We start from the raw sequence: 11,040 nt of genomic DNA, 5'->3' as shown, positions 1-11,040 counted from the left end.
AGAAAGAATCTTCCACTTTGACATGAGTATTTTGTGGAGATCACTGACATACAATTACAATTAAATCTATTTTAATTCCACTTAACACAACAAAATGTGATGTGTGAATCCTTTCTGAAGGCACAGTACATTTAGCACAGGCCAGAATTCACAGTGCATCTCAGTGGCTTACAATCACATCAACTTTGAAATAATGTATTTCTGGACAGTATATGATTTGAGGGTTTATTGGGAAAATGACTGATTGAGATGTTGGTGAAACAAAAATATAACAGAAAAACATAATTCAGTAAAAACTGTCATGTAGTAAGTCAAAATACGATCACAGGTTTTTACAGTATTCTCCAATGTACATAGTACTAAGGAGGACTTCTCAAGGCAAGGATTAAGACAAGTGTAGAATGTAATCAGGTAATGGTAAGATCAAGGTTTGGCCCCACCCCACTGTTTGATATGAATGAAGATGAACCGCTGATCTTGATCTTTCCCACATTGAGCTCCAGTCAAACAGTTAAAGGGGAATAAACCCCTCTGTCAGAGTGCTCACCTCTCTCACTCAGGGAGAGCAAGATAGCGCTACAACTATGTTATGCAGCTCCCCACTCACTGCAGCGCTAGATAGAACTTTGTGGAATAACACAAATCTACAAAAATATTAAACTTTTGGTCACAGCGAATATACTAAATTCGGGAAGCCCAATCAATTGTGAGAATTGTCTTAAACATTTTCTGTGATCAATTTGGGTAGCAGATTCATCCTTTGACCTTTTCTGAGATCTCTGCCAAGCAAGGATGAAAGGAGCCAACCTGATCCCGCCTCCCACTTTTAACCATGCAACCCCATTGGACATCATTCCACCTGCCAATTAACATTGCCCATCTTCCATCTCTGACTGTAGGCTACATCAATTGTTGCAAGGTGTGATCAGATCATTACGGCAACATATATATACAAATATATATACTAAAATGAGAGGGAAAGACTAGTGAGTGTGCAACATAACGTCCACATCATTGGATGACACATACGGGCTATACGGCTCATTTATGGAAGAAATGTTTTATAAAATTGTAAATTCACTACAGCAGCCAGCTGAAAGCAAACCTATCCATGTAAAATAATTTCCGTTGCAGATATAATAGATAGCCTTGGTACTGATGCATGCATCTATCGAAATGTGATTTATGCTCACTTTCAAACTTTTCATTGGGGTAGATCACATATGCTATTATTACATTTATTATTAGCCCACATTTACATTTTCTAAATCGGTAGACTATTGACAATGATTTACTAAATGATGCAAGCGATTTGCCTGGAGCGAGCAAGAGAATGTAATAATGTAGGCTCATTTTATAAAATGGAAAAGTATTCTTGTATGTTTTCAGCCTGGAAGGATTCGAGCCTGGTTAAAAAAAACTTATAGCCTACTGCGCAATATATTACAAAATACACCAGCGACATCATTTTGGAGATAAAGGTTGTGAGAACAGTGTTTCAGATCAACTATTATCTCCTAATGTATTTGCGTGGCTATGTCATCTTTAGAGCACAGCATTTTCTGCTTGGTTTACAGAGCATTGAACATGAGAAATTATATAGGCTACCACCTAGGTCTGATGACGCTTCTGACAATAAAGGTGTGCTTTGTTGGGTTATGTGCTAAAGTCTGATGCAGGCTATTTTGAAAATTGCCAGTGTTTTGTGTTTATGAGGAGTCCCCTCGTGCGTGTGTTGCTGCTTGAGCAGTAACCTTCACGAATCTTGTATGATCACTGTTAACTAAAGTTGATTATTTTTGTGTTATTCATCAAAATTCTATCTAGCACTGCAGTGAGTGAGCAGCTGCATAACCTGGTGACGTAGCTCTCGCTCTACCTCACTGTCCCTGACTGAGAAAGGTGAACACTTTGACAGACAGTCCAGCAATGAGTCAGAGGGGTTCCGTTATTCCCCTTCAAGGGCACTTTTCCAGTTCTCTGACAAACACTCTGAAGATCAGAAGTGACGTCTGCTTTGAAGTTGTAACACTTTGGCTGGGCAAGCCCCACATCTGTCTGTTGATGTAACAAGTGGTTCTGACCTACTACTCCAAACCATTTTAGTAACAGCTTTTCAGTACTTTCATTCCCTCTAGTTTTAAGAAAGGAGAAAAAACAACTTAATAAAATGGAAAAACAGACAGTGTAGGAAAAAGCATGAAATGCTCAACGTGGCGTTAGAGAGTACCCGTACAGTAAGCACATTATCACTATCATGCAGTCCATTCACACACAATCACACACGCACATGCTCACACACGAACACACTGCTGTACTTCAGTCCTAGAGTTTCCCAGTGGCAAAGGCCCCTTCCTGAAACTGAGGGATGAAGCTCTTGAAGTATGCTCTGTGGAGAAAGATAGACAGATAAAGAGAGCGAGAAAGAGAGCAATAAAAGTAATTTAGACAGATACAGATTTACTGGAAGTGCACCAGTACTTATCTGACCATAAAAGCAAAGCACCGGTTTGCTCTTTCAGCAATAGAATACTGACTTTCCTTGGAGACCGGCGATATAAGCAAAGACAATGACATATCTATTCCATGTAACCATCAACTTTGGGACAAAACCTCTGCTTTTATAGTTAAGCACTCCTGTTCTGTGCAAAGTAAGCATGGTCAGCTGGAGATAAGCAATTAAACCACAAACAGGGTTAACTGGTTCATGTTAAAAAATAAAAAAGGTAGAGTAGGATAAAGTTGGGAGAGCCATACATTTATAAATCATATCACATCTATTTTGCATACAAATCTTCACCACGGTGGGCGTAGTGATATGCCTTTTCGATGAAAGCGATTAGGTGGTCGTACTGTTATTGTGATTGTTAGTGCGACAGGGATTTTTTTGCATTATTATCCCAGATTAGTTAGATTGAGATAAAATGTATTTGGCGAGGGAGAGCTGGTCCAAAGATGGTTGCAGGTTCAACAGCTTTGCACGTTTCTTGCTAACTAGTAGTTTACAAAGGCCTTAACAAATTAATTCGATTTGTATCATTATCATCCTGTATTATGGATAATTATACACTAAAGTGTACGAGACTTTAGGAAACAGACTGACCAGGTGAATCTAGGTAAAAGCTATGATCCCTTATTGGTGTCAATTGTTAAATCCACTTCAATCAGTGTAGCTGAAGGGGAGGAGACAGGTTAAAGAAGGATTTTTAAGCCTTGAGACAATTGAGACATAGATTGTGTATCTTTGCCATTCAAATGGCCATGGGCATGATAAAAGTTCCTTTGAACGGGGTATGGTAGTAGGTGCCAGGCACAACGGTTTGAGTGTGTCAACAACTGCAACATTGTTGGGTTTTTCGCGCTCAACAGTTTCCCTTGGGTATCAAGAATGGTCCACCACCCAAAGGACATCCAGACAACTTGACACTGTGGAACGCGAGTCAACATGGGCCAGCATCCCTGTGGAACGCTTTTGACACCTTGTAGACGCCCGACGAATTGAGGCTGCCCTGAGGGCAAAAGCGGGTGCAACTCAATATTAGGAAGTCGTTCCTAATGTAAAAGTGCACTCAGTGTAAGTCATTATTGTATGGTATAGTTGGTCATACTGGTCATTGTTGTCCAGTATGCTACGGGGTGAACAAAGCATCCCCTAGATACAGATCTAGGATCAGCTTCCCCTCCCTCAATCCTAACCATTTAGTGGGGGGGATGCAAGACTGACTGTCTTACTTGGCTCGCTTGGCCATCTCGTTGCCGTCCCAGCGGGGGCTGTAAGGGTAGGACTTCTGCACCTGCGAGTACAGCTGCCCACTGTTGGTGAAGTGGTACACAGACTGGAAAGTCAGAGTGGGCTGGTCCCGCGGGAAGTACAGAGGGAGGTCCACTGGAGGAGGAGAGGGGAGAAGGGGAGAGAAAGATAGAGAGATAGTGAGAAAGAGGTGACGTGGGGATCAATGTAGGAAAGAAGTGTGTGTGTGTGTGTGTGTGTGTGTGTGTGTGTGTGTGTGTGTTTGTGTGGAACTCACCATGGACAAGGAAACAGAAGTCTTTCCACATGAGGAGAAGGGTGAGCTTGGTGAATCCCTCTGCATCGTACTCCACCACCCCCCTGCAACAAGCATGCACGCACACACACGCACGCACACCTTTCTTATATAGACACTGTAATGTGTCCACATGCCCCATACTAATCAAATACAATGCCAAAAATGTGCTTGCTAAGAAGAAAGTAGCACTGCCTATACATGCTCCTAACTTAATGGGTAAAGCTTTTTAATTTTATTATATATATTTTTTTATTAACCTAAACAACTTCTCAGCAAAGCAGAGCCCTCTTCAAATGCAGGGGCTTTCCAACACTGAAGAAGGCTCTGTGTTGCTGAAACGTTGGTTAGGTTTACACATTAAATTGGTTGGAGCAACATTTCCTGTAAATATATTCGGTACTGAGCAAATTTCAGGTCTGCTGAGTACAAACTTGAGGCTGTACCTGCTTTAAGTTACAGCTGTAACCATGTATGCTCCTGTGGCTATTTTATCATAATGTAGGTCTTCCAAAGTGGCCTACCATCAGAAACAACGAAGCAAATGTATTTTATAACATTGGTCCACTCACACAGACAGCATCGTGAAGAAGGCGCAGCAGCGCCTCTTCAACATTTAAGTTAACATTCAACCTCAGGAGGCTGAAGAAATTTGGCTTGTCACCAAAAGCACTCTCTCAAAACTTCTACAGATGCACTATCGAGAGCATCCTGGCGGGCTGTATCACCGCCTAGTACGGCAACTGCTCCGCCCACAACCGTAAGGCTCTCCAGAGGGTAGTGAGGTCTGCACAACGCATCACCGGGGGCAAACTACATGCCCTCCAGGACACCTACACCACCCGATGTTACAGGAAGGCCATAAAGATCATCAAGGACAACAACCACCCGAGCCACTGCCTGTTCACCCCGCTATCATCCAGAAGGCGAGGTCAGTATATATCACTAGCCACTTTAAACAATGTTACCTAATATACTGTTACATACCCTACATTATTCATCTCATATGCATACGTATATACTGTACTCTATATCATCGACTGCATCCTTATGTAATACATGTATCACTAGCCACTTTAACTATGCCACTTTGTTTACATACTCATCTCATATGTATATACTGTACTCGATACCATCTACTGTATCTTGCCTATGCTGCTCTGTACCATCACTCATTCATATATCTTTATGTAGATATTCTTTATCCCCTTACACTGTGTATAAGACAGTAGTTTTGGAATTGTTCGTTAGATTACTTGTTGGTTATTACTGCATTGTCGGAACTGGAAGCACAAGCATTTCGCTACACTTGCATTAACATCTGCTAACCATGTGTATGTGACAAATACAATTTGATTTGATGTCAATGCAATAGAATCATACTCCGATGTGTTCTGACTACAACAAAATCTCTTGCACATTTCATTTTGTTTCAGTATGTTACATTGAAAGTGGCTAATATATCAGCATAATGGCTGTGGTTATATGATCACACCGGTAATAGATGCGTTGTTGTATTACTTGTGAAGCACAGCTGAGTGAGCATACATTTCAATTATTTGCTTTTTATTTTACTGGGCTGATGGTGCCTGCATCTGATGATCAGTGTCAGCAGAGGGAGAGAGCAGAAGTCTGAGGGTCTGCCTCAACATCCCTCCGCTCTCCCTTTCCTCCACTGACACTGACCAAAAAGGGACACTCGTCTTCCAGCTGATGAGGAAACTCGAGTCGCACCGAATTATTCCTTGATATTAAAATAGACCCAAGAAGTTAAAAATAACAACAACGCAAGTCGAAAGATACACATTCCTTCTCATTCATTACGGCTGCAGTGCTTGTTGTAGCGCTGAGTGGAAATAAGAAGAATGCGCGTTTTGTGGCTTATAAAAGTGTTGAATACAAAGTGTTGACAGTGCTCAGTAAGAACTTCAGCATGAACTCACTCATAAAAACAGCATCACTTTGCTGCATTCGCTGGCAGTCTCTCTCTTGTAATGGTTTTAAACAATCTCACAGTAACTTTCTTTTGTCTGCTATTTGACACGGTCATCTGAGCCATCCGTTTTTGATTTGTTCTCTGGGCCTGCCCAGAAGGTAGGATTTGTACCTTCAGACACATGAAATGTGTGGCAACAGTTGGCTTACCCGGCGCGCAGGGCAGCTGAATCGTCAGTGGTGGAAAAAGTACACAATTGTCAATTTTGAGTAAAAGTCAAAGATACCTTAATATAAACTGCCTCAAGTAAAAGTCACCCAGTATAATACTACTTGAGTAAAAGTCTAAAAGTATTTGGTTTTAAATATATTTAAGTATCAAAAGTAACAGTATAAATAATTTCAAATTCCTTAAAAAAATTCATTATAAAAAGAAACGTCCCTTTTTCAGGACCCTGTCTTTCAAAGATAAAAATCCAAATAACTTCACAGATCTTCATCGTAAAGAGTTTAAACACGGTTTTCCATGCTTGTTCAATGAACCATAAACAATTAAATGAACATGCACCTAAACGGTCGTTAAGACACTAACAGCCTACAGACGGTAGGCAAATAAGGTCACAGTTATGAAGACTTAGGACACTAAAAGAGGCCTTTCTACTGACTCTGAAAAACACCAAATAAAGATGCCCAGGGTCCCTGCTCATCTGCGTGAACGTGCCTTAGGCATGCTGCAAGGAGGCATGAGGACTGCAGATGTGGCTAGTACAATAAATTGCAATGTCTGTACTGTGAGACACCTAAGACAGCACAAAAGGGAGACAGGACAGACAGCTGATCGTCCTCGCAGTGGCAGACCACGTTTAACAACACCTGCAAAGGATCGGTACATTTGAACTTCACACCTGCGGGACAGGTTACACCAGTTACACCATGAACGCACAACATCAGTGCTCAGACTGTCCACAATAGGTTGAGAGAGGCTGGACTGAGGAACTGTAAGCCTGTTGTAAGGCAGGTCCTCACCAGACATCAACGGCAACAACGTCGCCTATGGGCACAAACCCACCGTCGCTGGACCAGACAGGACATACAGTGACACTCCCGATTTTGTAGGTTTTCCTACTTACAAAGCATGTAGAGGTCTGTAATTGTTATCATAGGTACACTTCAACTGTGAGAGACGGAATCTAAAACAAAAATCCAGAAAATCACATTGTATGATTTTTAAGTAATTAATTTGCATTTTATTGCATGCCATAAGTATTTGATCACCTACTAACCAGTAAGAATTCCGGCTCTCACAGACCTGTTAGTTTTTCTTTAAGAAGCCCTCCTGTTCTCCACTCATTGCCTGTATTAACTGCACCTGTTTGAACTCGTTACCTGTATAAAAAACACCTGTCCACACACTCAATCAAACAGACTCCAACCTTTCCACAAAGACCAAGACCAGGGAGCTGTGTAAGGACATCAGGGATAAAATTGTAGACCTGCACAAGGCTGGGATGGGCTACAGGACAATAGGCAAGCAGCTTGGTGAGAAGGCAACAACTGTTGGTGCAATTATTAGAAAATGGAAGAAGTTCAAGATGACGGTCAATCACCCTCGGTCTGGGGCTCCATGCAAGATCTCACCTCGTGGGGCATCAATGATCATGAGGAAGGTGAGGGATCAGTCCAGAACTACACGGCAGGACCTGGTCAATGACCTGAAGAGAGCTGGGATCACAGTCTCAAAGAAAACCATTAGTAACACACTACGCCGTCATGGATTAAAATCCTGCAGCGCATGCAAGGTCCCCCTGCTCAAGCCAGCGCATGTCCAGGCCCGTCTGAAGTTTGCCAATGACCATCTGGATGATCCAGACGAGGAATGGGAGAAGGTCATGTGGTCTGATGAGACAAAAATAGAGCTTTTTGGTCTAAACTCCACTCGCTGTGTTTGGAGGAAGAAGAAGGATGAGTACAACCCCAAGAACACCATCCCAACCGTGAAGCATGGAGGTGGAAACATCATTCTTTGGGGATGCTTTTCTGCAAAGGGGAAAGGACGACTGCACCGTATTGAGGGGAGGATGGATGGGGCCATGTTTCGCAAGATCTTGGCCAACAACCTCCTTCCCTCAGTAAGAGCATTGAAGATGGGTCGTAGCTGGGTCTTCCAGCATGACAATGACCCAAAACACACAGCCAGGGCAACTAAGGAGTGGCTCCATAAGAAGCATCTCAAGGTCCTGGAATGATCTAGCCAGTCTCCAGACCTGAACCCAATAGAACATCTTTGGAGGGAGCTGAAAATCCGTATTGCCCAGCGACAGCCACAAAACCTGAAGGATCTGGAGAAGGTCTGTATGGAGGAGTGGGCCAAAATCCCTGCTGCAGTGTGTGCAAACATGGTCAAGAACTACAGGAAACGTATGATCTCTGTAATTGTAAACAAAGGTTTCTGTACCAACTATTAAATTCTGCTTTTCTGATGTATCAAATACTTATGTCATGCAATAAAATGCTAATTAATTACTTAAAAATCATACAAGTTGAAGTGTACCTGTGATAAAAATTACAGCCCTCTCAAATACTTGTTCTCCCCACTGTAAGTGATATTTCTGTTTTTTTCTCACATACATGCGCGCACACATACCGCAGACTCACATTCCAAAGTGACTGAGAAAGGCAGCAATGTACTCTCTCCTCTTGTGGTAGCCTTGAATGACATACTGCACCTGAGGAGGGAGGGAGGGAGATAAATTAATACATACTTGATTACCAGGCAAATACCAGCTGAAACAGAACTGTACAATACTAAAATGTAACTTTTGGGGTTGGCATCTTGAAAAGTTAAGTCAACCTAATACACAGAAAATAACATGCTTTTTATTTCACACATTTTTCCATTGTATCATTTTCAATTTAAATCACTTCCTCAATTGAGTGACTTGAATTCAAATTTACCAAGGATGACCCTGGTTGGTATATACAACCTCTCAGGAAGACGAGACCATATCATTTGAGCATCAATCAATACTCCGACATTATACGTCAGCGTTTTTAATGAGTGCAGATATCAAAGAGCTGAGATGTCAAACTATAAAGTGTATCAGAGGATGAGTTACGCACGTTTACACTCGGGGTCAGTCGCCAACCCAGTGACCCCTTAGTGACTCTAATAAGCATGATGGCTATGACAGTTTTGTGACACAAACAATCAGGGATTTATATTAATATGGTCACCTCCAAAATTATTGGGACCCTTGACAAAGATGAGCAAAAAAGACCGTACAAAGCAAATAACATAAGTACTGAGCTATATTTTGTATACTCAACAAAAAGTATACTAATACATTTGCTCAGAGAAAGATTTTGTTCAATAAGCAATAGTTTTTCCCTACTAAAAGATGTGTTATTGGCACCCTTGTAAACTCAGCTAAACGTCCCTTTCTCAGGACCCTGTATTTCAAATATAATTTGTAAAAATCCAAATAACTTCACAGATCTTCATTGTAAAGGGTTTAAACACTGTTTCCCATGCTTGTTCAATGAACCATAAACAATTAATTAACATGCACCTGTGGAACGGTCGTTAAGACACTAACAGGTTACAGACGGTAAGGCAATTAAGGATACAGTGATGAAAACTTAGGACACTAAAAGAGGCCTTTCTACTGACTCTGAAAAACATCAAAAGAAAGATGCCCAGGGTCCCTGCTCATCTGCGTGAACGTGCCTTAGGCATGCTGCAAGGAGGCATGAGGACGGCAGATGTGGCCAGGGCAATACATTGCAATGTCTGTACTGTGAGACGGCTAAGACAGCGCTACAGGGCGGACAGCTGATCGTCCTCGCAGTGGCAGACCACATCTGCACAGGATCGGTACATCCGAACATCACACCTGCGGGACAGGTACAGGATGGCAACAACAACTGCCCGAGTTATACCAGGAACGCACAATCCCTTCATAAGTGCTCAGACTGTCCGCAATAGGCTAAGCGAGGCTGGCCTGAGGACTTGTAGGCCTGTTGTAAGGCAGGTCCTCACCAGACATCACCGGCAACAATGTCGCCTATGGGAACAAACCCACCGTCGCTGGACCAGACAGGACTGGAAAAAAGTGCTCTTCACTGACGAGACGCAGTTTTGTCTCACCAGGGGTGATGGTCGGATCCACGTTTATCGTCAAAGGAATGAGCATCACACCGAGGCCTGTACTCTGGAGCAGGATCGATTTGGAGGTTGAGGGTCCGTCATGGTCTAGTGTGGTGTGTCACAGAATAATCGGACTGAGCTTGTTGTCATTGCAGGCAATCTCAACGATGTGCGTTACAGGGAAGACATCCTCCACCCTCATGTGGTACCCTTCCTGCAGGCTCATCCTGACATGATGTGCCCTCCAGTATGACAATGCCACCAGCCATACTGCTCGTTCTGTGCGTGATTTCCTGCAAGACATGAATGTCAGTGTTCTGCCATGGCCAGCGAAGAGCCCGGATCTCAATCCCATTGAACACGTCTGGGACCTGTTGGATCGGAGGGTGAGGGCTAGGGCCATTCCCACCAGAAATGTCAGGGAACTTGCAGGTGCCTTGGTGGAAGAATGGGGTAACATCTCACAGCAAGAACAGGCAAATCTGGTGCAGTTCATGAGGAGGAGATGCACTGCAGTACTTAATGCAGCTGGTGGCCACACCAGATACTGACTGTTACTTTTGATTTTGACCCCCCCTTTGTTCAGGAACACATTATTCAATTTCTGTTAGTCATGTCTGTGTTCAGTTTGTCTCAGTTGTTGAATCTTATGTTCATATAAATATTTACACGTGTTAAGTTTGCTTAAAATAAACGCAGTTGACAGTGAGAGGACGTTTCTTTTTTTGCTGAGTTTATATCATGCCTGCTTTAAGTCTGGTTTTGGGGTGGGGGGGGTTGATTTGGTAGGGGATCCGTGTGTGTTCTGCCCTCTACCTGTTCTGTCTTACCTGTATAATCATAAAGAATATTGACCCCCGTTTTCAATACTTGTGTATGTGCACCCTCACCTTGCAAAGTTAACGGCACTGA

General features: G+C 42.6%; 1 protein-coding gene across 1 annotated transcript in view; it reads right to left on the bottom strand.

Annotated features, from left to right (window-relative positions):
- Positions 1-211: 211 nt before the first annotated feature.
- Positions 212-11,040, bottom strand: part of babam2 (BRISC and BRCA1 A complex member 2) — a 183,674-nt gene continuing 172,845 nt past the window's right edge. The window contains exons 9-12 of the mRNA XM_035752769.1: positions 8,637-8,707; positions 4,029-4,111; positions 3,733-3,886; positions 212-2,389 (exon numbers count right to left, since the gene is read on the bottom strand). Coding sequence (XP_035608662.1) covers positions 2,326-2,389; positions 3,733-3,886; positions 4,029-4,111; positions 8,637-8,707 — 372 coding nt within the window. The 3' untranslated portion in view covers positions 212-2,325. The remainder of the gene's footprint in view (positions 2,390-3,732; positions 3,887-4,028; positions 4,112-8,636; positions 8,708-11,040) is intronic.

This window comes from Oncorhynchus keta, chromosome 35, assembly GCF_023373465.1.
Source record: "Oncorhynchus keta strain PuntledgeMale-10-30-2019 chromosome 35, Oket_V2, whole genome shotgun sequence".
Classification (NCBI taxonomy): Eukaryota; Metazoa; Chordata; class Actinopteri; order Salmoniformes; family Salmonidae; genus Oncorhynchus; species Oncorhynchus keta.
Note: the sequence above shows the minus strand (reverse complement) of the source record. Positions and strands in the feature narration are given on the sequence as shown.